General features: G+C 54.2%; 2 protein-coding genes across 5 annotated transcripts in view; one reads left to right on the forward strand and one right to left on the reverse strand.

Moving 5' to 3' along the window:
* Positions 1 to 486: 486 nt before the first annotated feature.
* BRINP2 (BMP/retinoic acid inducible neural specific 2) lies at positions 487 to 13894 on the reverse strand. 2 transcript variants are annotated; one of them, XM_033068081.2, is made up of 8 exons: positions 13786 to 13894; positions 6745 to 7112; positions 4567 to 4757; positions 4223 to 4413; positions 3757 to 3862; positions 3170 to 3424; positions 2792 to 3014; positions 487 to 2466 (listed from the first exon to the last, which is right to left on the reverse strand). In XM_033068081.2, the coding sequence occupies exons 2-8, from the start codon at positions 7044 to 7046 to the stop codon at positions 1350 to 1352; spliced, it is 2385 nt and encodes a 794-aa protein (XP_032923972.1). In that variant the 5' UTR covers positions 7047 to 7112; positions 13786 to 13894; the 3' UTR covers positions 487 to 1349. The 2 variants fall into 2 exon arrangements, with proteins under 2 accessions (XP_032923972.1, XP_032923973.1); XM_033068082.2 differs by having other exon boundaries at positions 3170 to 3406; positions 13786 to 13893.
* Positions 13895 to 16218: 2324 nt separating this feature from the next.
* ASTN1 (astrotactin 1) overlaps positions 16219 to 26520 on the forward strand; it is a 55906-nt gene continuing 45604 nt past the window's right edge. For all 3 annotated transcript variants that reach the window (XM_033067729.1, XM_033067727.1, XM_033067728.1), the window contains exon 1: positions 16219 to 16501. In XM_033067729.1, the coding sequence (XP_032923620.1) occupies positions 16219 to 16501 (283 nt within the window). The remainder of the gene's footprint in view (positions 16502 to 26520) is intronic.

Below are 26520 nucleotides of genomic sequence, written 5' to 3' on the forward strand. Positions count from 1 at the left end.
GAGTTCGGGTTTTACTGCCTTTGCAGCATCCAAGCAGACAAGTTTTGCCAGCTGTGAAGGATTAGAAAGCAGACTCAGATCTGCACACTGATACACATTTCCCACCCCTCTCCTTACCCCTGCACCATCCCCTCTGTCCACCCTCCCTCTGGGATACTGAGGATCGGCTCCTTGCTCTCTGTGGCTCATCCTTGGCCAAGGAATGAGGGCAGCCACCAGAGCAGTGAGCTCTGCTTGTCTGGGTACCCGGTGTTCCCATCTGACAGCCGGGCAGCTCCACTGCTTGATATTCCAGTCAGGCACTGAGTACAGCAGTGGCAGCACCACCAGGAAGAAGGGAGGGGAGCCATACAGCACAGGAAAGGAAAAGACAGGGCTAGGAATGACAGTAACTGTTCTGTTCTTTTCATTCTTGTTCTTTTTTTTTTTTTTAATCTCAGTTGGTTTTGGTTGCTCTTTTGCTCAAAAAATGCATTTTTTAAAAAATATATTAAACAGATACATTTTACTAAGATGCCTCTTGGCTGGAGCCACTGACAAGAAATGACACTCCTCAAATGAATAGGCTTAAAAAAACCAGTCCCAAATAAATAAATAAATACATAAATAAAACATTTTCTTTTTCTTTCTTTTGCATTAGGGTTTTTTTTGTTGTTGGTTTGTTTTTTTTTTTTTTTTGATTTGTAGGGAATCATTGCCCAGAGGTCTCTGCCAGTGTCTGTGATGGCAGCATCCCTGGCTCAGGTGCCAGGTCCTTCCCAGGCAAGGGGTGAGACAATGCCTAAGCACTGCAGCAGACACGAAGTGCTTGTGGAGAGACCCCAGGGGAGACCTGCTGGGTCTCCAGGGCCTGCACTGTGGACCCCCAACAGCACCGTGTACCAGGGGACAGCTGCAGGATGGATCACGGGGGGATGCAAAGGCAAAGGTGCCAGTAGAAACCTCTTAAAAAGACTACAAAAGTTGGGGAGGTGAGGAGGCCGCCACTGTGGGATCCTCAAAGTGGGTTGAGCACCTGCTCTGGCACGGCCAGCGGCTGCCTCTGGCCAAGCCACAACCCCCGGGACCATTGGCACACCTCCCCAGCCATCTCCGTGGTGGCGACAGTGGCACTGTCCTCGCACTCAGAGCCAGTCTGCACTGCATGAGCCATCTCTCCTCCTCAGTCCCACTGGCATCCTCCATCCACTTAAGCCCTGTGTCTCTTTGGCCAGTTGCTGGGTGTACCATGGAAGCACGCAGTTGGCACTAAGGTAAGGCCTTGATTTAAATTTTTAGGGTGTGGCTATTTCTCTTTCTTCCCCAGGAAGTCTTTCCTCCCAGCCCCCCAGCTGGAGTGCTCCCAGCCGTTAGCTGCACAGCTTGCCCGTCTCCTGCTCCAGCACGTTGGGAAGCTTGGCATTGAAGGCTCTCAAGGAGGACTGGATCCTTGCCACCTCATTGTTGGCCAGCTTGAGCCGGTGCCGGAGCAAGCAAGTGAAGAGGTCGAGGCGGATTTTGCCAGGCGGTGAGAGCCTGTTCACCCGGTCCCTGATCTCCAGCAGCTGGAGCATGGCTGAGTCCTGGGAGCCCTGGGTGTAGGGGTAGTCCAGCTGGAGGATCAGGTCACGGATAGCATCCGGCTCAAAGGGTAGGCTGTAGCCAAAGACTTGCAAGCTGTTGATTTTCATGTACCCCAGGTTCTTGGAAGGATCTGACATCTCCAAGGGTTCATAGTAGATTGTCTCATTGGAGCTGTCATCCAGAGACTTGATGCGGCTCCGCAAGTACACGTGGACCGTTTCAAAGAAGGTCTTCCACTTGTTGCCCAAGGTGATTGTCCAGTTTTGGCACTGGGCAGAGGCATCTACAGTAGTCCTTTCCCAGTCTGGGAAGCTGCCCTCATTGACAGGCATGAACCAGCTCTCTGAGTGGCTTCCCCCAAAGGGGTTGACATAGATTGCCATGACGGGCTCCAGGGTGCTGTTCTTGGTGAGGCAGATCTGCAGAGAGAGGGCCAACATGATGTGAACCAGCCCAGGCTTGTACTTGTTGCTCTTCAGGGTCAAGAGCATGCGCTTCCTCCAGGAGGGGTCAAACCAGCTCCCCAGGCGCATGTCGTTGCTGATGAAGATGGAGTGCACCTCAATGCGGCTGTCCCGTTTCTGCAGGAGGTACTTGAGTTCCAAGTCCTGCAGGTCGGTCTCCAGCCCCAGGTAGTGCTCCAGTGAGTCGGCCACCTCAGGGCGGCAGAAGCCCTGGGTGAGCACGTAGCCGTGGTTGCAGGTCCCACAGCGGGTGCTGTTGTCCTGGTCACAGCTGGCACAGGCTGGCCCCTCGCCCAAGGCACATGGTATGGACCCCTGGCAGGAGGGCTGCTCGAAGGGACAGGTACAGCTGTGGCTTTCTTCCAGGAAGGTCCCAGGCACAGTGGTCTCGCTGCAGTACAGGAGCGACTGTGCGCGGCTCCACCAGTAAGGGAGGGACCTGGTGCAGAGGAAACACAGAAGAGAAGCTTAGATGGTGTCTTTTGGGATGCAACTGACTTTCCCCAAGAATGGAAGAGCTGCCCACCTTGTGTTTGTTTTCTTCTCTGCTGGTGGCCCCCCCACGAACGAAGCCCCATTTTTCACCTTCAGGTTTGGACCTGATCTGTCAGGGTCACATTCCACTCTCGCTGCCTGCTCACCCCCAGGTGTCCCTCCTAGGTGGGAGCTTCTCCAGTTGCAGTCACAGGGAGGTAGCCCCTGGCTCTGAGCCACCCCTGGGGCACGGGGCAGTGTCCCCAGCAAGGGATGCCATGGCACCCTACCTCTCCTTCGGCAGCTTGAAGCGAGGCTGGCGTTGGCAGCGTTTGCTGAGGTTGAAAAGCCGCCGGATGAGTCGGTAGGTTTTCCTGGAGAGCAGCTTCAGGCTGGTGCCCAGCTGCTGGTAGCGATGCTGGACATCCAGATCCATGGTCCAGAAGTGGGAGATGGTTGTCCTGTTCAGGAAACGGTCTGTGGGGAGTCTTTTCACCAGGGCCTGAAACTCCTCTGTAGGGAAGAGATGGTGTCAATGGACCCCGGAAAGCAGGCGGTAAAGGTGGAGCTGAAAGTAACCCCCCTCTGCCCCAACTCTGAGACCCAGCACGCAGCCTGGGCTGCTCGCAAGGGGAAGGAGATGCTTGATGGTGTTGCCCCAGGCTCACCTGACTCCTCGAACTGGCTGTGGTGGCTCTCCCAGGCTCGCCCCAGCTGGGCCAGGCTGCTCTCCAGTGCCTGGATGTCAGCCTCGGGGCAGTTGCAGCGGGGGAAGGTGAGCTGACACTGGCAGCGGCAGTCGCTCCTGCGGCACACCAGCTCCCCGGCAGAGCCGCAGGCAATGTAGCTGAGAGCAGCCGCCACGAACCTCTCCCGCAGGTAGGAGGGAAGCACCGTCTGCAGCCCTGCAAGAGGGAGCAGCCCTGAGAGCATCAGGGCATTCACGGAGCCTCTCAAAGATCACCTGGGCGAGGAGGGCACAAGCCTCCTCCCATCCCCGGGCTCCCACCCTCGCACGATTATCATATCAATTTGCTGTGGAGCCACTTGTCTGGGCTCTGCATCGATCTTGGCTCCTCTTGGCAGACAAGCAACAACCTCATCCTGCCCAGCTTTCATTATTTTCATCCCCTCTCCTCCCCAACCCTGAAATTAGAAGCAGCATCTCATGCCAGCATACTCCCCTGCAACCCCTCGTGCACCACAAGCACGGTAGCATTCGTCCACCCCCACATCCCCAGGAGCCCAGTCCTACCTTGAAGCTGTACTTTGTTCTCAGGGCTCTGCACCAGGACAGAGCTCACTGAGTCCAGATTGTCATAGTTGCTGCAGCCGAGCGGCCCCGTCCGTGTTTCTGTCACCTAAGGCGGGGACACACAGGTTGTCAGGGATACAGGAGGGGACAAAGGCTGAGAGGGCTGTAGATAATCCCTGATCCCACTGGCCAAACCCCGCTCCTCATAGCAGGGCGACGGCTGAAGACGAAAACTAATTATCTGCTAATTAGCTCGTTGACAGGCAGCAGCCCTGCCTGCAGCCCACTGAAAAACGTGCCTTTATTAAGCGTGCCCAATTTCCCATAAATAATGGGAACGTGTGAACTTTCGCTGCTCTCTCCTGTCTGGGAAATGCTGTTTTAGGTGTGGCCAGCTGCGAGGGGATACTGGTGAGGCCCAGGGCTGCGTGTCCTAACGCTGGCCCTCCCTCAGCCCCTCGCCTACCTTGATGGCGGCCGTGGCGATCTGGATGTGGTGCAGCCGGCGCAGGGTGCTTTCCCGGTCAATGAAGTAGGAGGCTGCCAGCTGGTGCAGGGTCTCCAGTGAGACCCCCGAGCTGTTCCCAGCTCCCCCCGCAGGCTCTGCCCTCCGGCTCAGCTTGCGCTTGTCCACAAAAATGGTCAGGGACTCCTCTCCTGGGGAACACACAGTATTTTCGGAAGGCTGCTGGGCTCCCCCCCTTCCCTTTCTTGGCCATCTTTCTCCTGCAGTGCTTCTTTTCCCACTCTCCCTCTTTGCACAGGCCTTGTGCAAGGGGGTGAGCAGGACTGAGCACCCCCAGCACTCACCTCCCAGCGTGGCAGCCAGCAAGAAGTGCGTCCCATACTTTTTGATGAGGCTGTCGGTGATCTGCTGGAGGCTTGGCCGACGCCCCAGCAGTCGGATGTTTCGGATGAATTCAGGGGCCAGGGGAAGCGGAAGGCTGAAGAAGTCTTTCCTCTCCAAGGCCAAATTATTCACCTTCCAACGAGCAAACTCTCTGTGGGAGGAGGGCAGCAGTGGGGAGGGCATATGAAGAGGGTCTGGCCATGGCACACACATGCTCTGTTTCCTTCTGTCCCCGATTCCCAGCTCAGGACAGGTGGAAAACTGCAGTTAGAATCATCCTGACTTTCCCATCGTAAGTGAAGGACCTGATCACTTGCCAGCTACGGATCCAGCCAGAGCAAAAGCACCATTCCTCCCCAAGCCTTTGATGGTGATAAAGAGCTACAAGCAGCGGAGATGCCTGATATTGATTAATCCAGCACCTCCGGAAGGCATTAATCACAGCCCAGGGCAGGGCTAGACCCTTTTCCAGCCCACTGGGCTGGCTGGATCTCATCCCTCCTCCAGCCCTATGCCTACGATCCAAGTGAAAATCCAGCGTCTGGGAGGTACCATGGTTTTAAATACCAGTATCATTTCGTGGGAAGCTGGAGGTGTTGAGATGTGGTGGGATTGGTGGTGGGTCCCCTCAGAGCCCCAGATGCTGTGAATGTACCCCCCCAGCCTTGCCCAGCCCTAGGGAGCAGCCACCCAGCCTGCCACTGCCTCCAAAACCCCACGGCCTCGTAAACAACTGGCAGCAAATTTCAGCCTAATCTTTGGCATTTTGCTCTAATTAAAACAAGGCAATGCCTTTCAGACAGTTTTACCAGGGCTGAATGGGAAAAGAGGGAGAAGGAGGAGGAGGGAGGGGTGGATGGGTGCAAAGCAGCAGCTGCTGGGCTTGGCAGATGACAGGTTGCCTCCCACCATGACTTTTGACCCAGAAGATGGAATGAAGGAGTCAGTAGCAGAGCTGAAGACAAGGGATGCTGCCTCTCCCCTTGCACACACACTCCCTTGGGGCTGGGGTGACAATTTCCCCCCTTCCATCCCAGAGGCAAAGCAAGTCCTGAAGGCTGATAGCAGGTTCTCTGCCTCCAGGCAGGTGTGAGCCAGCTGCTATCCCTCTGGCTGCTCCTTCCTGTCCCACCAGTCACCAGCAACATCCCTGGAGGACACAAGTTCCTCAGCATGGCAGCCTCAGCACACAGGAAAGAGGAGAGATGCTCCCTGGGGATGCCAGACTGCATAACAAGGCTGCAATCCCAGCACCCACCTCAGCATTCCCGAGAGGCTGTGGCCAGGCTTTGTTTCACTGCTGGAAGCCCCCAGGGCTCAGCAGCAGTGAGGAGTGGAAGGGAAAAGGGCTCATTAGGCAGAGGTGACAGCCCCAGTTAGGTCCAGGAGGCTGTGGAATGGAGTGGGTTTCCCACAGAGGCTGTTACGGGGTGGCCCTTTGCTGTGGTGAAGCGACCTCACCACTGCCAAACGTGGTTCTCAGCTGGCAAGAAGCCCCCTCCAGCCTCAGCCCCCATGCATATAGCATCCCACTGCAGCAGTCCATGAGCTGATGAGACTGCGAACATGCCACGGGGACATGTCAGGGTGGCTTTTCCCAAGCTCCAGCAGCATCCCAGTCCCAGAGGACTGCCAGTCTAGGCAGTTTCAGTAATTTGGCACAAAGAGACATCTTTGTGCATGGAAAAAGGACAAAAGAGCATCTTTGTCCGAAGGGCCTGGAAGGTGGATAGCACATGCACATTGCCCCTTCTGCTGTCCCCATTTTCCACCTCAGGGCAGGAGATTGGTAGGTAGAGGATGTCCAAAGGGCCTGGAGTACACACGAGACACATTCAGCCCAGTGGGCTCTGTGTCTCCTGCCATAAGGGCTGATTCCACCTCGACCTGTGCACCAAATCCCTCCCAGTTTAGGGCAAATCCTGCCTGGAGCCCAGTCTGGCCATACTATGAGCATTCTGGGGGGGCTGCTATCATATTCCCTGGAAAAGCAGCATCTCACATGCACCCACCCCGCTGTCTGTCTCAATGATCAGCCTCTTCCTGCATGCAGGGGTCTGCTTATGTGGATTAGAGAGGGTCTGCCTCCACTTTGCCATGCCCCACAGCCCCCTCTCGAGCTCACCACAGCCTCTTACCTGTAGATCCTGTACCTGGTGGTGAAACCCTGCCGGTAGCGCTCCATGAAATCCACGTACTCCTGAGCTCGGTAGAAGGGTCCCCGGTCAGTGAGGAGCCAGTCGAGGGGCGCCCGGACAGAGGGAGAGGAGGATGAGGAGGCAGAGGAGGGGGTGGCGGGGGCTGCATGGCCCTGGGGCACGGTGCTGCTCGCCCCACCGGCCACTCCCCAGCGGCAGCAGGCGCTCAGGGCCAGCAGGGCCAGCGGCCACGGCAGCATCGGCGGAGGCCCGTCAGCACGGGGCAGGTCCTGCCGCCCCATCCTGCTGCTGCCTGGCCGGCTTCTTCATTCTCTCACCCCGCGGCGATCCTCCAGGACAGCCCCGTCCTGCAATGCCGAGCGGGGAACCCGTGAGCACAGCGGCATGGATATAAACCAGGAGCAAGCACAAGCTTTGGAATGCTTGCTGGGATGCTGACAGAGGGAAAGCTGCACTCGAGGGAGAGCCACACGCCAGGCATGGACTGGTTACACCACAGGAAATAAGAGTTTACGGGGTTGGGGGTGCTGGGTGCTGCTGAAGTGAAATGAAATCCTGGCTGATGGCCGTTTGAGGAATTTCTGGCTTTTTCTCTATGTTTTTCTCTGCCACACATCCGTCTGTCAAGCTGAGCTTGCTGCTGTGGAGTGCCTCCACACCCTGCATTGTGGGGATGCATGGCATGAGCAGCTCATTTCAGGTGGGGCAAAAAATAATAATCATGGGGAATCAGGAAAATTAGCTTCTCCAGGTATGGACAGGATCATGGGTGGTTGATGTTGGACTTTCCTTTGTGTCCTGTTAGTGGGTGGATGGATGGATGTCCACTCCAAGGTTGGCTAGGCTGATGGAAGTAGTGTTTTGAGTGCCAAGTAAAAATGGAGCTTTTCTGGCAGCAGTAATCACAAGGCCAGAGCCTGAATTTGCCAGTAAAAGTGGGAGATGGGGAGCTGCAAAGTCTGGCCAAAGCCAGGTGTGCTGTGAGGCAACAGCAGCTGTTTGCCTCAAAACAGGGATCCCACTGCTGCTGTACTGCCAGAGAAGATGGCTTTTATTCCAGGAAGGTAGCTGAAGTCCAAATGTCTACCCGTGGCCAAGCCTGTCTTCTACCAAACAGGGCTTTGCTGGATGAATCATCATGCTTTAACATGTAATAATATGTTTTTTCTATTTTTTCCTCCTTCTCTTCTATTTTTAAACCCTTAAGAGTGCCCTTTGATTACACTTTCTCAGCTTCTTACTCAGCCCTTGAGGCTGGGGCCCTGTGAATTTTTAACAAAAACTGAGATTTTCACATCACGAGGCTGGGGTGCCAGAGCAGTGGGGTGGGCAAGAGCACCAGGCAGGGTTTATTCTTTTCCCCCACACTCTTTTTTTCATGTGTCACCCTGGTTTCTCCCTGGCAGACAGCCCAGTCACTGCCTCCTGTTCTTGGCACGTGGAATCCCCCATGGCCATGATGTGACCAAATCCTGGCCCAAGCCTGTCCCATGCTTTGGTGGGGGACAGGGATTACCAGGCTGGTTTCCCCACTCTGTGCCTCAAGTGTTAGAGGGGGCATCTGTCACCCCCAAAAAGCGGCAGGACCCGATGCCAGAGGCTCACAGAGCTGCCCCATGTGGGTGGTGGCTGAGCAGCTGAGGCACATTGGCTGCCCTGTAATCCTCCCTTCCTGCTTCCCTGCCTGCAGTCAAAGCTGGGCCGAGGGGAAGCAGGCAGATGGGATGCAGAGTCTGCCTGAAGCAAATCTGCACCTTGCTCCCCTCGCAAGGAATATCTTCTGGTACAATTAAAAATTCATGTGGCCTGGGAACCAATGGATCCTCAAACCTCAGGATTAAAACCACCCCCAGGTCCGTGCTGCCTGCTGCCATGGGTCCTGCTGCTGTGCTGACCCAGGACCAGCTGCCGCGTCCAGGAGAGAATAGTGGGAGCCAGGATCTGGCAGCAAACCTCAGGGATTGTTTAGATACTGACCATAGGCTAAATTCTCAGTGATTTGATCCCTTTCCCACACAACAAGGAGGAAAGCAGCGTTCCGGATCTCAGCTGAGAAGCCAAGGGAGGGTAAAGCATCCTTGAACAGCATCTTTCTAAACCCTGCACATGGAAACATGCTGCTTGTAGCATTAAATATGGCTGTGACAGCAAAACACCTTGTTTAAATATCTGGTGCACTGGGACTCTGCCTGTTGCCTCACAACCAGGCTTGGCACACCCTACCTCCTCGTCTCCTGTCATCATCCATGGGTTTTAAGTGGCTCCTGACCCACCTCCAGCTGAGGTGGGGCTGGGCAGGGACTGCTCCCTGGCTGTGTCCCTCCCCTCCTCCACATGTGCGTAACAGCCTGGGTCTCACAAGGGATGTTAAAGGGGATTTTAAGTGGTTAAATGACATGCTTTTCCACAAGTGCCATAGGACATTGGCCTCATCCATCATCACTTCACACCACTAGACTGGTAGGGACAGTTTTGCACCAGTCACTTCACCACCCTCCCTGAGGCCTTCCTGGTGCAAATCAGAAGGACAAGGGAGTACCCTTCCTTTGATTCAAAGCACAGAGGGGATTTTTTTTTGGAGTGGGACACACCAGGCAGAGCACTGTCTATTCCATCAAACCATCCTAGATGCAAATGCTTCCCACCAGCATAACCAGCCCCTTGTCATTACCCCTTGGGGGGCATTTCCATGTGACTTTGCCAAGAGGGGCTTCCCATGCCATCCTTCCCCTCCAAATCCCCTCTCCCACCATAGCAAAGGCAGCAAACATCTGGCTTACCACATGAGGATGGATATTATGGACAGACCCATTTTGGGCCACATTTTCCCTTAGGCGATTGACCCCAGACCAGCTAGAAACCATTTAAGCCTGCTCTGATGCTTTCCCTAGGGAGCTCACTCTGAGATTTGAGGCTGAGCATGGCATGTTTCCCTGTGGCTACTTCATGTTTTACCACAGAGCAATAAAAATAGGATTGGATATTTCCAGCACTTGGCCGGGGCAAACTAGTGCAAAACCAGTGAAGATTCCCTCCTGATACGAAGCAAAGTTTCCAGCCTTGCTAAGTGAGCTTTTATTCACACGTCCCTCTTATTTACACCATATATGCCAGCACCTCAGAGGGAGGCTCCTGCCTGGGGACGGTGCTGACGCACACCAGCATCCTTGCCAACAGGAACTGGAAGTCCCAAGTCAGGCAGGAATGGGCAAGGAGAGCCCAGGTGGGGGCTGCGCTGAGCTATGCAGCAACTTATCCCCACGGAGCAGCTTTCCTGCATCACTGTCAGCTGGGATAATTTATTTTCTCCTATCAATCAGGAGTTAAAGAAAATAAATATGTGCAGATATTGCCATAGTTCTGTATTGTCCTCAATCCCTACAGCTGAGGGGAACTGGCTCTGATTTGAGGGGAAGGGGGGCTGCACTGCTGCCCTGTGGAGTTGGGGCAATGCTTTTTGGGGTGCACCACCACATGCTCACACCAGCATCCTCCTGGGATGCTGGGGAGTGTAAAGTCCTTTAGAAGCAAGGAACCCCCTTGACCTTACTACTAGAGCTGGAAATAACTTGCTAATCGCTTTTCCCTGATCCAAAAAAAATGAAGATCTGATAAGAAACATCTGACAACTCTTTCTTCTTCCTTTTGATTTAGGGTTTTGCATCACAAAAGTTGGAAAACTTCCAGTTATTTTTTTCCTCCTCTTTCCCCTTCTATAAAACCCCCAAAGCAACGGAAGAAGAGTGCCAAAGCAAATATTGTTGGTAAATTTTTCTAGGACCACAACCTCTTCCAGGGCCAAGTCCTCCTGAGCTTCTTGCAGCCCACTGTGTCCCCATTGCTTGCACCAAAACACCCACGTGTTGCTGTAGTGATGGCTGATACATGGCCCATAGTGTCACTTGTCACAAACTTAAAAACAGCTTGTGGCAATTTCCAGAGGCAGCCCCCGCCCTGGGGATGGAAATGGGGTCACTTCTGTGGTGGTGTCCTCATCCAAAATGGGGACCAACTGAGAAGCCAAAGGAGGGGTGTGAGATGGGGGTGCTCCAGTGAGCTGCATAAGCATCCCTCTACTGCCCTTAGAGCTGACAGTGACAGCAGCAACATCCTCAGCATAACACCAGCATCATGACGAGATCCTGCTCACTTCCATGCCGATGGCATCTCCACAGCCACACACTCCTCTACTAATCAAGCTGAGATCGATAATTAAGACGTTAGCTAATTGTTAGGGACATTAACATTGATTTGTGCCCTTTCATGCTGCAGAAGATACAGAAACTGAGAAGCATGCACTGGGAGAGGGGCAGTGGTATTTGCCAGGTGCCGTTGGGAAGCACAGGAAGATTCCAGATCTCTGGAACTACCTCTGTACACACTGTGCTGAAGCTCAGAGCCAAAGCAAACCCCACTGTCTATAGCAGGTACGTGACTCCAGTTGATGGCAGAGCTGTGGGATGTGCCCAGTCACAGGGGCTGGTCCCTGGGGCACAGTGGGAGCAAGGGTGCAACTGTGCAGGAGGGATCTCAATTTCCCTGGGGATGCCTTTTAGGGGGAATGAACATCAAACTTAGTGACTGAGTCACCTTCTCATTAAACATGGAAAAGCTTTATCAAATTAAGGCCACTTAAAAGAGCCTGGGCAAAGGCTAAGTGCAGTTTAGCATCTGAAGTGGATTGACTCAGCTGAGCCATGTCTATCTATGAATTCACGCAGATGCCCAGGCCACCTCTTGCTCTGACACTTGCACACCTTGGGACAGACAATCCCAAAGGGCTCAATTTTTGCAGGATGCTCCCATTGCTCCAGAGCCTCCAGTGTCACCTGGATCTTAATGGAACTCACTGCCCCTACGGCCAGCCCTGCCTCTCCCTGCCTATGCTGTCTCCTCTGCCCCCTGCCCAGGCTCAGTTGTGGCTTGCAAGGAGCTGACTCGCTGGGCTCATATCCGCACACTCCCAAGGAAGTGCCAGGGCCTCATTGATTTGCTGGGGTAATTAAGAGAGTGAAGGAGGCACCGCCAGAGCGACAGCAGTGCGGTAATCACTGGCAAAGTGGGCACGGCAGGGTGCTGGCAGCCACCTGGCAGCCGGCCTCGGAGACAAGGCTCCAGGCAGCAAGCACGGGAACAGTCCCTTGGAGTCTCCTGTCCTGCTGGAGCCGCGGTGCTGAAGATGACAACTGTGGCTGTGAACAGATTGTCACTGGGCTCCCACAAGCCACGCGCTCTGTAGCCTGTTCAGTCACTATAGCCGAGGGACTCTAAGTCACTCCCCCCTCCTCTCAGCTCATGAGACTCATTAGAAAACCTGTAGGACTCAATGACTTGGGTTCCTTTTATTAGCTTTTCTTCACATCCTCAAGAGCGAGACACTTGAAGATGAGAGTAACAGAAAATAGCAGAAAATCCCAGGACTGAGGGAGTCAAGGATTTGCATAAGACATCAAATGAATTGAAGCCTGGGCCACTGTCAGGGAAGATGGCAGCTGCATGCAGCAAGTCGCATCAGTGCCATGTGTTCTGCCCTCTGGCTTTGCACACCCAAGACTTTCACGCCTACAGGCAAAAAGCCTCTTAAATAAAGCAATGTGCAAAATACAATCTCCTCCCCCAGCACAGTGATGGCAACAGCAGCTCCAGCTTCCCCACTTTGAGCTGAGCTCTCATATCAAAGAATCCTTGCAGATGGATCTTTGGGACCAGGGAAGAACATCCCTGAACACGAGGGGATGGGGAAAGAGAGCAGCCCTGCAGCATCCTCCCCAGGGAGGATGGCTCCTTCTTGCTAACAGATCCTGCATGCCCAGTACCATCCTCATGCAGGAGTTGGGGGCAGTGCAAGGTGAAGAACACAGCTTCCCTTCCCTGCCTTGTCTTCACACGAGTGACAAGTGTCACAGATGGGCAGTGATGCACCAGCGTAGCTCAACCTTAGTGGTGCAGGATAAATAGGGTGGTGGGTGGCTGATGTTGGGCAGAAAGAGGGAGCCCTCCTCTGGGGTGTCAGAGTGGGGCCACTCCCCTTTCCAGCATCCTGCTACTCTCCAGGTCGCAAAATTGTCACCTAACGGCCACCAAAGACAGCACCGCTTCGGAAAAAGTACAGGGGCCTCCTTGCAACATCTCCGGGGCTGGCAGGGACCCTCCTGGCTGCTGACAGAGAGGGGACACTGACATCTGCCGGCAGGTCCCACTCAGCCCCGCAGTGCCCGGGCTCAGAGCGCTCGCCTCGGGAGCACAGCGGCGGCACTCCGGGAGCCGCCACCGCCGCTCCAGGACAGCGACACGCGGCTCCTCCGGGGAGGGACACGGCACGGTGGGCATCGCTGCGCCGAGAGCTGAGGCTCTCCAGCGCTTTAAAGACACAGAGTTCCGTTTCTTACTGGAAAGGTGAGTGATTAGGGGAAGGGAACGGAGCCCGGCAGCGGGGACTCCCGACTGCCGGAGCTGCTGGTCCCGAGCCGAGCAAACATTTCCCGACGGGTCACCCACTTCTCGACCCGATGCTCCGGGTGGTGGAGCGGGACCCTGCGATGGGGGAACGGGCGATTCCCCCACAGGCTATTGATTGATCGGTGCCCACCGGAGAAATGTGTGTTTTAACATTTGCGGGGGCATCTCCCCCGGTCCCTGCGGGCGCGGGGTGTCTCACACCGAGCAGCGCACTCAGCACACAGCAGCAGGTCCCAGCATCCCGGCCATCCAGTTTATCCCGGCAGCCCGCCAGCACCCCGTCCCATCGGGCCGGTCGCAGCCGCCCCTCACTGTCGGTCACCGCGCCGGGAAGGACTCGCTGCCTTTCTCTACTCTCGAGCTCGCCGGCGAGCCGAACCCGGAGCGGGGACACAACTTGACCAAGGTCACCGAGCAAGCCGGCGTTAGCACCCGGGATCTCCGCCCTTGCGGGGCCGCCGCTCGCTCCGCAGAACTCCTTCCCCACCCCACCGCCGGCAGGATCCCCAGGCCGGCTCAAACCCCGTCCCCTAACTCCTCCCCGCGACCCCGCAGACTCACCCCAGGCTCCAAATCAGCGCCGGAGGGGCACCGACTGCCTCTCCTTGGCCTCCCGCCCCAATCCGCTCCGGCTCAGCGGCCCCGGGCGCTGCCCCACGGCCGCCTGCGGGCCGCGCCATGTGCGGGCGGGCCCCGGCGCCGCCACCATCCCCGGGCTCCCCTCAACCCCGGCCACTCCGGCTCCGCCGAGCTCCGCGGAGCTGCCGCGCCGCGCCGACAATATATGCAGCTGCCGCAGCCAATCAGAGGCGCCGCCGGCAGCCCCACGGGTCCCCATTGGCCGAGAGGAGAGGGGCGGGGCGGTCCCGCCTCCCGAGCCGGGGTTAGCGAGCCCCGGGACGGCCCGGTCGGGAGTGGGGGCTTGGAAGGACACTGGGATCATCCTGTTCCCGTCGTGGCCAGGGACACCTTCCGCTAGACCTGGCTGCTCCAAGCCCCACCAGTAAGGCGTCGAACGCTTGCGGGGATCCACATTCACAAGTTCTATGGGCAACCTCACGTGCCGGTCGTTCCCAGTGACCAGCAGGATCACGCCATCAGTGACACCAGATTTACTGTTCTCGGATGTGTTTTAAATATTTTAAATATTTGTTCTATTTATCCATCTGTGTTCTTCACACCTCCCACCAAACCCCTTCCTTATTCCTCTTCAGGCGTCGTTAGGCGTTCCAGGGGTACTGCTCCTGGGGATGCATCATGTTTCCAAACGGGAGGGTGGAATAAACCTTGTTGGAGACACCCTCTAAATAATGAAATTTCACCTTTTAAAAAATTTATTTTTCAGAATGAAAAGCTCCTTTTAATGGGTTTGTGGTGAAAGAAGAACCCTAGAAGGGCCTTGTGGAGATCATCCAATGGGATTTCCCTGTTTCCCTCTTCCCCAAAGGAACACGAAAGGAGGGCTATATCCTGCAAAACACTGCTGCTCATTTTTCTTTATTTCCCCTGATTTTTCTTCCCCAATTTTCCCCATTTTTTGTTTGTTTGTTTGGGCGTTTGTTTGTTGGGGGCAGGGAGTGGGTGTTTGTTTGGGGTATTTTTTTCTGTTTTTTCCTGATTTCTCCTGATCCTGAGCCAGTCGGTGCTGGAGGGAGACTGCACTGCTGAAACACAGCCCACTACATCCCCACTGATTTAGTTCCGTGCTTGACTGTTGAAAATGGGTAATTTCTGGTGAGCATAGTTCTTCCTGCCAAAGTGTCAAGGATGTTAAAAATACAGGGAGTTACAAACACAGATCTGGGGAAAAGCATCCACTGCTTGTGGTGTGTGGGGCACAGTGCTGTCCCCCATCGATGCCGACCCTGGGGCATGTTAAGCTTCACAGCTGGCACACATGAGGGAGGAGCAATTCAGGGAAATCCTCACAAGGGGAGGTGGAGAGCTCTGCAAAAGAAAAATACAAGAAAATCAAAAGTATCTGCCGTGTGTGGCTTTCTTTGAAGGTGCCAGGTGGGATGGGGCTATGTCCCCAGGAGGAGATGGTGTGGAGCTGTGGCATGGGAGCTCTGTGATGCCTCCGCACCCCGTTCTAGAGCTGTCTGCCATCAGGAGAGTCCCAGGGGGAAAAACACTACAGCAGACCGTGACCATGTATTCCTGATAGGACGAGGACTGGGCATTTCCCCCACGGTGGAAGAAGACAACATTTTCCATCAGAAGAGTTTGGCTGCAGTGGGGACCACGGGTGTTTGCAGGAAGGTGTGGCTGTGAGACAAGCTCTCAATGCTGCTTTGTGCTCACTTGAAGAGGATGAAAATAAAAAGCATCCAGATCTGGCAAAAAAGATCCAAATCCAGCATGTTTGGGGTTGCCCTTACACTCCATATATATATATATATATTTTTTTTTTTAAATATATATCTATGTATACACACATGCACACATACAGACAACTATGTATATATAAATAAATATATTTTATATATATATTGGTGGGCTTGGGGGATCTGGAGATCTGTGACTTCTTCTGGGGCTTTGGGGTGACTTCTCTTGGGACTTATTTTGGAGGTCTGTGACTTCTGAGATTTTAGAGGTCAGTGGCTTCTTCCGGGGCTTTGGGTTCCATGATATTTCGTAGAGTTTTGGAAGTCTGGGATTTCCCTTGGGATTTTTGAAGTCTGTGACTTTGGAGGTGTGGGATTTTGGAGTTCTGTAATTTATCCTGGGCAGAGGGGGTGGTACCTGCACGCTATTCTCAGTGCAGAAGGAGGCCGAGCAGTCCCGCATCCCTCCCGCCGCCGCATCGCTCCGCAGCAATCCCGGTTTCCAGGGATGGGGGGGAAAACAGGGGAAGAGGAGGCAGGGAGAGGCGGGGGGCCGCAGCAGCCGAGCCGTGCCGAGCCGCGCCGCACGGGGAGGCGCCGGTGCGCGGTGCCCGCCCCTCGCCGCCGCCTCCCGCCCGGCGCCGGGAGCGCGGCGCGGGGCTCCAAGATGGCTTTGGCCGGGCTGTGCTCGCTGCTGGCCGGCTGCTGCCTGGCCGCGGGCAGCGGCCCCGCCGAGGCGGCGGCGGAGGCGGCGGCCAAGGAGCTGGAGTGCAAGCTGAAGAGCATCACGGTGTCGGCGCTGCCCTTCCTGCGGGAGAACGACCTCAGCATCATGCACGGCCCCTCGGCCGCCGAGCCCAAGCTGCTCTTCTCGGTCCGCAACGATTTCCCCGGCGAGATGGTGGTGGTGGATGACCTGGAGAACACGGAGCTGCCCTACTTCGTGCTGGGTGAGCCTGCGGGAGCGCGGCGGGGCCCCGAGCATCCCCGGCGGCGGGGCTCCTCCCTGCCGCACCGGCGGGCGGGCGCCCTGCGGCTGCTCGGCCCGGGGCCGGTACCTCCCGCGGCAGCACCGCGGCCCCGGGGCCGCTTCAGCCACTGCAGCATCGCGGCTGGAGGTACTGCAGGCCTGGGCTGCTCCGTGCATGCCCGAGTTGTCATCCACGGGGCTCGTCCCCGGCTCGATCAATGGCCACCGGCTGGCAGGAGGCCCGCGGTCTGCTCCCAGCGTGCCCGGCTGGACGTGAGGGTTTCTGCTTTGTCTGCCCCTGAGCAGAGAGTCACCTTTCCTGCAGCCCGATGGAAAAATACTCCACTGCCAGTGTATCCCATCATGCCATCCTCCCATCCTGTGAGTGCCTTCTCCAGTGCTTCTGCCCGCAGGTTTTAGGCTCTGGCGTGTTCACATGGTCTGGGTGGTTCCCACCTGTTCTTCATCCGCTGGGTGAGGCTTATCTGCCCTTGTCTCATGGGCTCCTGAAGTTTTCTTCCACCAAAACCAACCAACTATTTGCTCCTTTGTTTGTGCAGAGTGAGGCCTCCACCCCTTCCCTCCTCACCACCTGGAACAAGTCACTGAGGTGTTTAATTTTTGGTGACATTGGTGCAAAACGTCAGTTCCTTGCCCACGCATAACATGCTGCCCTGGGCAAATGCCAGCATCGCTTTCCTTAGTAGCCCCAGAGTGGCAGTGTCACCTTCTGCAAGCCTTGTCCATCTGTTGCTTCTTCAGCTGCACCTTGGGTGTCCCATGAAGTTTTTCAAATGCCACCCTTGTTTAGATGTTGGCCCAAAAATGAGGTACTGGTGTGTTGTTTGATGTGACATTGCCCCACTGTACCACGCTTGTGTAGAGCAGTGACCCCAGCCTGGGTTTTTTTTCCAGCAATTCATCACTTCCATGCCCTGGAAGTGGACTCCTCCATGTCCTAAAACCACCCAGTTCTGGTTGCTGGGGGCGCTTAGGGCAGCACTGGGCATCCCCGTTCTCCTGGGAGAAAGGCAGAGGCAGGTGTGGGGCTGCTGATGCCATGAGGAGGGTATGTGGGGACAGCCGGGGGTGTTTTGCTGGAGTCCAGGGGCTGTATGGTGAGGGGGAGGGGGCTGTGGTGTGTCCCTGTCTCCTGATCCAAGCCCGGTGCTGCGGGATGCTGCAGTGGAGGCCTGAGAGCGTTGCTGTGGCAACAAGGCAGCAGCGCTGCGGATGCAGGGGGACGCAGGCATGGCCGCCAGTCCCCGGCACCTTGATGCCCCAAAGGCCACCTGAGTGCTTGTCCCCTGGCCCCCTCAGACCCGATCCTGCGGAGTCAGACCCCAGTGGGCCCCAGGACCTCAGGTACTGCCAGCAGGGAGCACCTGGGTGGGGATCGGGAGGAGGTTCCTGGACATGACCCTAGCTCATACTGTAGGGTTTTCCTCAGGGATTTTTCAGATCTGTAAGGTACCACACACTGGGCAGCTCAGGAAAAAAGCTGCCTGCCCTGACAGCCCTGCCTACTGCATTGATGATGCCCAGCAGGGGTTTGCTTTTGCCTCCTTCTACTGTCTTCTGCCAGACAAGTACAAGGATGACAAGCGCTGTGCCGGTGCACTCTGATGTCCTGGTGCTGGCCAGGCTCTGTGGGGCATTGCTGTTTGGGACATTGATACCCCAAAAACATGACCATGCAGGGGTTTGGGCTGTAGAGACACAGAGGTGATCCCGGTTCAAGTCTTCCTACCTGGAATGCTGGGGATGGGGCTGGGGTGGAAAGAAGGGGCACCTTGTAGGCCCCTGGTTGCCAGGTGGTGACTTCTGGGAAATGCCATTTTACATCTTCCTCTCTCCTGTAAGACAAGGGCTTGCCTTGAAGCTGGCATTGCTACTTTGCCATCTGTGGGTGTTACTGTTTTGTGCTGCTTTACCATGTGGGGATGTTTATTATTATTATTGTTGTTGTTGTTGTTGTTACTACTACTTCTACCATCACTATTAGCCTAGACACTGCTTTTGCATGGCAGAAGCTCTGAAATGCACAGAAGTCTTGCAAGACCCAGACTTTGCAACTCAGAGGTTGCAACCTCTGAATCCCCTGCCCAAAAAACCCAAGAGCATCAGTGCTGTCACTTCACACCTGCTGGGGACATGGCTATTATCAGGTTGGTGCCTGGAGCTGGTGTGAGTGGCTGTTTGTGTTTTCACAGCTCTCGTGTGGGGACTGGAGGATGTGTTTGAGCATCTTTCCAGAAATGTTGCTTCACACAGTGCTGCTTGTATGATCGCTGGCAAGCACCAGACCCATTAATTGCACCCACCTTGCTGAGTTTGAATGTGTAATAAATAATATCTTGGAGTGGGAATAGTGGCTGGTCTGGTTCCATGTCTGACCCAGGGGGAACTGGGCAGCTGCTTCTTCTGCTCTGGTGGTTTTCAGATCTAGGGCTTGTGCACAGGGAAGGGGTTCTCAAGGGAAGGTGAGCTACTGCTCTGGCTGGCAGGCTTGGACCAGACCCAAGTACTGCCCCTGATCACAAAGGGCCTGAGTTTGGGCTGGAAGCACCATGAAGTGCTTCGCAGAGCCTCATGGCACTGGCACCTTGGCTCTGCCATGTGGGCTCTCCATCAGCTCCCTTGGCAGGGGAGTCTTTCCATGCCTCAGTTTCCCCTCAGAGAGGGTGCGAACATGCAGGTGGCTACAGTAGGGGGATGAGAGAGGGGAGAAGCTGGGAAAGAGTCTGGATCAGGGAGCCCAAGGATGATGGGGTATCATCTGCCTTCAGTCCTGGTGACCCCCTCAAATTCCTCCTAAATAATTCAAAGACCGTTGAACTTGGCTGGTTTTCATAGATACTGGCATGTGTGGTTCCCCTGCCTTGGTGACACCTCCCTGCCACAGTGGCTATATAAGGCATCCCACTGATGGATGCACGGATTTTTCTTCCAACTGAAGATGTGCTGGGGTCTTTGGAGAGCCACATGGGCTGCTTGTTAAAGCTGAAGTACTGGGGGCAGTTGTTGAACTGAGCATGCCAAAAATGGCTGTGACTCCTGACCTCTGAAAACCCCTGATGGGAAGTTCCAGTAACATAAATTAATGATGAGCCCTATATTTATCTTTACACAAGAGGGTGAGGCAGTGCTTGCTGCCTGCTTTCCATGCACCTTTTCTGGGTCTCACCCTCCCTGCTGTGTCCACCCTGGTTCCAGAGACAGCTGTGAGTGCATTGGTGCTCGGATCTCCCGAACTTGGGAACCTGGTGTCTGCTCCTCTGTTCCTCCAAAAGCAGGTGGGCTGTCTGTGGGGTTGTGACTTCTGCTCTAGCAGGAGGTGAGATGCTTGGACAAGGCTTTCCCCTGCTTTTCAGCTCTTTGCTCATGAGTGGAATGAGTTTTAATTGTGCTGGCTGCCTTCATGCACACGTGCTGCCTCACTGCCTGTGTTTGCTCAGGAGCAGCTCAGGGCTCTCACCAATAAAGCCCACATTGGTTTATGTGTTTACCCCAAAGGGACTCCAACACCATCTCCCCATACTGTAGGGTTTTCTCCCATCTCCTGAGTTTTCGGGAGGTGCCGAGGGTGTGGAGCCAGGATGGGGCCACTTGCTGTGCACCGACCTGCCTGTGTTTAAAATTACCTGCTTTCATCCTGCTTTAAATCAAGCAAGTCTTCATTTGGAATGGTCGCCTTTCATCTCGTTTTGTGTTTGTTGCGTTAGTTGTATTTTTTCCTGAAGGGAGGAAGTGTTTTGCTGGTTAGTGGCCATTAAGAAATGCTAATTTGCAGCTCAATATTCCCTGTCCGCTCGCCTTCACACCCCCTTCTCCCTCATTGCCTGGCTCGGCAGCATCCAGCCACATTTGATATGTCATTAACTGGATTCACACTCCCGCAGGCTGTTAACTTTTTTGGGCCCCATCCTTTGCAGGTTATAAAGAGGCACGAGGGGTATTTATGAGCATCCTGGCTTCCTTTAGCCCCTTGGGCTCGACAGAGATTTGTGATGCAATTAAAAACCGCGCCAAAGACGGTGTCTTTGACTCCTTCGCCTTCTCTGTAGTGCAATAAATGTTTGAAAAGTAAAGTCTTGAAAAACCTTTCTGAGTGTAAAATCGACTTGAGAAATGAGGAAGCAGAGCTGACGGGTTGAACTCATGCTTTCTGGGTGTCAGATATTTCAAGATCTTGAAATACTGGATGGTTTTTTGCGTGCTGTTATTTTTCTCTTGAGTGTGGAGGAGCTGAAGGAGCTGCTTCTGCCTCTCCAGGTTTCCAGCCCAGTTGGTGTGCTCTGAAATAGGGCAGTGCAGCCCCTCATCTCCCGACTTCACAGTCCCCACTGCCCTCCCAGGAGCCTCAGCAGCAGAGGGTGGGAGATGGTTCTTAACTTCAATGACTTTAATAGATTATCATAAACTCCAGCCTTAATACAAGCTGTCATGATTTCAAATCATCTTACTTTTAAATTAAATAGATTCCTTTTTAAATACAAAATCAATTCTAATTTTTTAGAGGGGTGAGATTTTTCAAAGGCACCGATGAGCTGGGCATATTTAACCGCTCTTGAATATCTCCCTGAAATATCTAATCAAATTTTTTTTTTTAAATTTTAAATCCTAGCTAAGCTCTTGGCTCTTCTTCTGGAGGGTCTGGCCCTGACTTTTCTGGGTTAATAACAGGATAACGGGGAGGGTGGGGGGGTTGCAAGGATGTGAGACACATCAGGGCGGAATGTGGCTGCTGCTAATCGGGGTGACGGCCACCAGAGCGCCCGCCCACCCCGGCTCTGGCCAGATGTGACACCTGTCAGCTTTCATCCTCATCCCACACATCTCCCTGCTGCTGTGCACTGCTGGAGGTTGTGTCCTTCCACTCTGTCCCCTACCCCCAGCTCCTAAAAGGCCCCGGAGGTGGGAAGCCGGAGCCGAAGGGCTGCAAGGTTGCATTGCCCCATACTTTTTTCCAGTTCCATGGCAAGTGAGAGGAGCATCCTATTGAGTTTTGTTCCTCTCACTTGAATCAAGATGCTGGCTGTGGGTCCCAAAGCTGTTGGCACACAGGGCAGCTCTTTAGTCCCAGCTCTTCATGGAGGGAAGCAGTCTTGGAGTGTTGAGGTGCCATTCCCTGGCTTGACTTAATTCCCAGGGACATCACCTCCAGAGGCCCCCTTCCCATCATATGTCACTATCTCATGAGAGCAGAGTGTGGCAGAGGGCTGCAGCTGGGCTGACTCTACCATGGGGCCTACAGTGTGAACCTTGCACCTGGGAATAGGTGTAATGGTGAAATAATGAAGCAAATATTAAGAAATTCTTAAGTACCTAGAGAATAACCAAGTTAAATTATACCAGGGAAGCTCAATTGCCTTGCTTAGATTGATTGAATTACTAAATGAGCCTGACTAATGGAATGGAGTGGATATATTGGACTTTTACTCAAGATCCTGAAATAATTTCTCTAATAAGATTGTGAGCCATTAATTGAACTTGGCTTTGATCCTGGACACTGTCACATGCTCTGAAACCTGCCAGTGTGTTCTGTGCTCTGGGCAGGCCTGGCGAGGGGACAGCTGCTGTCATCTTCCTGCCGGGTGGCTTGGAGGGCAGCCGGGGGATTCGCCTGGGGAGGTCCCAGGAGCTGTGGTGGGGAAGGGAACCCAAAACACCCCATCTCAGCTGCCCTCCTGCCCCTTAGCAGCACCCATCCTGGCAGTGGGATTCACTGAATTCTTTCCTGCTGCCAGCAGCCGACCACCTGGCTGGGGTCTGACCCCCTGTTCCCATAAATTGGAGATGCGTGCCTGCTGAAAATCCAGAAGTGCCACATTCTTGCTACATCCTCCTGGAGTGGTTGCTGCTGGTGGTAGAACATTGTTATAGCACCCAGAGTGCTGCTGTGTGAGATGTTTGTCCCCAAAGCTTGAGGGCTTCAAGAGTTTCTAGCAAAGCAGAGCGGAATCTCTCAAGGGGACTCATCCTACTCTGACCCTGCCCTGGAGCACCTGGCAGGACATGCTCATCTAATAGCAGTATCTAATAGCTCATCTAATAATTGGGTGAAAACTGCTGATGGGACCTCATTCCAGCCCCTCCTCTTGGCCGCACAGCATAACCACATCCCGTTTCCAGCGGGTCCAGAGCCTGGAGTGAGGTGGCCTGCTCAGAGCCACTGAAGCACTGGGGACACCCCATGCCTGGTAACAATAACTCTTCCAGGCAATGGACCCCAGCACCAACCTCAGCTATGAGTAGGGACAGCTCTTAAAACCTCCTGGCGGGGTGGAAAATGCTGCAGGAAAGCTGTCAGCGTCCCAGGGAGAAGCAGGGAGTCCCCTGTGGCCAAACTGGGGGTGATGGGGGCTCAGTGTACACATCCCCATCCTCATGGACACCTTGTCCCCACACTGTGCCCATTGCAGACCCACTCTCTTGCTGGCCATGGACGTTTCGATGACATGGGGGACATACAGGGCCTCTTGTATATTTTTTTTTCCTTAACCAAAGGGAAAAAGAGTAAGAAATAAGGATTTTGTCTCTGGGAACCCGTTGCCACAGCAACCGCACATCCAGCTGGCTCCAGCAGCAGCAGGGCTGGGAGGGGATCTCGCTGACCCAGAAAGCTGTGAGGGGAGTGGGATGTGAGGCTTCTTGGCTTTTCCAGGGGGGTGTCAGGGTCTGGCAGGGTGGGCAGAAAACCTGCACTCAGTCAAGGAGTCTGCAGGTTTCCTGGCCCCCTGTTTTGTCTCCCTTCCTAAATGTCTCAACTCACATCCAGGCAGGGATGCTCAGGCTTGGTCCTGTTCCTGCCCTGAGACCTGTCCCAGTTTTGGCCACTGGGCTGCCCATGTGGGCACTCCTCAAAGATCCCCAAAGGTTTCTGGTAGGTTTTACCCCCCTGGAATTGGCTGTGGTTCCACTGCTGGAGGGGACCCTTGGGCAGCTATACTGATGCCCTGTTGCCAATGTCTCACCTCTGCCCTCCTCTCCATGTGCCAGTGACATTTACTCCTGGGTTGCATCCTATATTTTATTTTATTTTATTTTATTTTATTTTATTTTATTTTATTTTATTTTATTTTATTTTTCTTTTTTTTTTATTTTATTTTTTAAATTTTATGTTATTCTCTTCTGTGGTCTTCCATGCCATTCTATTTTGTTTCATTCTGTTTAATTTTGTATTCTATTATGTTTTATTTTTTTCATGGTTGCTTAGCCAGCTAAACAGAAACTGAAATCTTCTCTCTTGGAGCCTTGCTGCAGAGTAGTTCTTCGAATGAAGGAATTTTTGCCTGGTGGGATTAAGGCAGTGCCTGGATGATGACAGCTCTGTCATTTAAGACTGGTTGTCCTTTTATGTCCAAATTGCTGGGCTCTGGCATCTGCAGCTGTGGCTGGTGGCTCACCCCAAACAGCAGCTGGAGGATTTGTCTGGATAAGGGAAGATTTTTGATTGCCATGTTCTGGCTGTCCCACTTCAGCCTTTTGCTGAGAAATCACCCAGAGGAGAGCATGCCGTGCTCCTGTGGGCTGTGTTGGTATTTCTGATCCTGTTTTCCTGCCCTGCAGCATGGGGTCCTTGGGATGGATGCTCAGCTGGTGCTGGGCTCTTTGGAGCCTGGTGTGGGATGTGGTTAAGCTGACCCCACACTTTGCTTTGCTTTGGGGTCTCATTTGCTGGTGATGGGCTGAAGAAGGGGTCTGAGCCTGTTCCCTCCATGGCTCCTGCCTGCAGAGCCTGAGATCCACTGGGAGGTGGGCAGGGACTTTTAAAAACATTTATAATCAAAGGGAAGAAAGGGATCCTTGAGGTAGCCTCTAGCTGGTGGTGGCTCATGGGTCACAGAAGTTTGGGGTCCACAGCCCCGACATGAGAGGGGGACACAGCCCCTTTTCTGGCCAGCTCTGAGGCTTCTCAGTAGTTAGGATGACTAACAAGCAGCTTGGGGGATGCAGAGACCTGGCTTTTCTCCTGCAGGGAACTGACCCAGCTGAAAACTAACCTGATGGAGGAAAGAAATTGGAGGCTCCCAGAACCATGGAATGCTTTGGGTTGGAAGGGACCTTAATGCTCATCTCGTTCCATCCCCTACCATTGGCAGGGACACTTTCCACTATCCCAGGATGCTCCAAGCTCCATCTAGCCTGGCCTTCAACACTTCCAGGGATCCAGGGGCAGCCACAGCTTCTCTGGGCACCCTGTACCAGGGCCTCCTGGGGAAGAATTTCTTCCAAGGAGTTGGATGAAAGGCAGAGAAGGTGGCAGAAGGTGCCAGTGCTCTTAGTTGAACCTGTCACATCTGCTTGGGCTGGTGAGGGCTGTATTGTCTTGTGAGTGCTTCCCAAATCAGGTGAGTGGTCCAAGGAAAACCATAGCCTGTTTGCCAGAGCCCTTTGGAGTGAAGGCCTGCCTGATGTGTACAGTCAAGATCTTGACCTTGTTTTTTGGGAGCAGCACCTCCTTTACCTCCCGCCTGCACCCCTGCCCTCCTCCCCTGCCCAAAAAACCGAGCTGTGATATCACCGTCACAACACAGTGGCTGCCTGGGAAGGCAGATATTAGCAACCCCGAAATATCCTCAGGACAGGATCTTGTGTGATGGGAGACAGTTACCATGGAAACCTCCTTCAAATAAAAAAACCAGAAAAAACCAGAAAAAAACCTCCAAAATTTAAAGCAACCCTTGTAGCTCAGAGGAACTGTAGACCTTATTATTGGTTTGGGCAACCCCCCTTTTTCTTTTATTGTTCCAGCTAAAAGCTCCAGGAGACAAGGCAATTAATTTGGCATCCCAAGGAGAGTGAGAGAACAAGGGTACGGTGCTGGGAACCAGTTTCCTGGGCTGGCAGGCACCTGGAACTTTGTGGTGCTGCTGCCCCGCAGCCACCAAATGCCCTCCTCTCATGGGGTTACTCCAACGCAGAGGAAGAAAAAGGATAGTTTTTTAGAAGAGATGGCTTAAGCATTAAAAGACCCTTTCTAGATCCGTGAATGGAATGTTTGGGAGGAGATGGTGTGAGGGCAGAGTTCAGGGCACTGCTGGAGGGGTGAGGATAGGGAAAAGCAGCACAGATTGCAGCTCCAGCATGGGGATGGGTGGCTCAGCATGGGCAGGGGTGGGCTTGCCTCTATGAGAGTGGCAGGAGGAGGCAGTGCCCTTTCTCCTGCAAGAAGGGCAGCAGCATGGCAGGGAGGCTCCTGTGTGGATCAGGCAAGCTGGCTGGCTGCGGTAGGGAAGGGGGATGCTTGGCAGGGGAAGACATCCCATTCCCAAATTTTCTTGCAAGCCTCTACTGTGCAGCAATGGTCTGTAAATTGCTGGTGTGCTGTCAGCCCATTTGCTCCTCTAATGATGTCCCCAGTGTCTGCAGCCTCTGGGAAATCTGTTTGGACTGGAGAGGCTGCCGTGCCTCACACTGCCCTGGGCTGGCCCCAAGCTCCCCTGGGCACTGCTTTCCCAGTGGTGGTTGTGCCAGTGCAGAGCTGTTCTGCCATCCCAGTGCTGCACCTCCCAACCTTTCCTGAATTGTTGAGCCAGAAATAGATGGGCTCTGTCTTTTACCTCTTTGTGAGAGCTCTGGAGAGGAGGAGAGAGGGGACTTGAGAGCTGTCATGCTGCTGTGGAGTTGCTGGCTTTCCTGCTGGCCAAGGGGGGAAGCCAGGATTTTGCAGACATGACATGTATGGCTGGCAATCGGCAGGGGGGATTATAAATGTCTCTGCTGGTCCATGAGCCAAGAGCTGCAAGGATCTCATTACAGCTCATGTCAAGGTGCATCTTCAGTGGCCTGATATGTGTATCCAAGTATCTGCAAGCAAGACAGTGCCTGAAACATCCTTCCAGGGAAAAAAGAAACCAATTTTATTAGTTTTTCAGCAGGAGCTACTACCTTCTGGATATGCTGTGGTCATGGTGTGCTCAGACTTGGTGGGCAGGAAAAATAGCTCAGCTCCCTGCATGGGTGGTGGGAGAGGAATCAACCTTGGACTTGGGC

The sequence above is a fragment of the Catharus ustulatus genome, chromosome 9 (assembly GCF_009819885.2).
Source record: "Catharus ustulatus isolate bCatUst1 chromosome 9, bCatUst1.pri.v2, whole genome shotgun sequence".
NCBI classification, from domain to species: domain Eukaryota; kingdom Metazoa; phylum Chordata; class Aves; order Passeriformes; family Turdidae; genus Catharus; species Catharus ustulatus.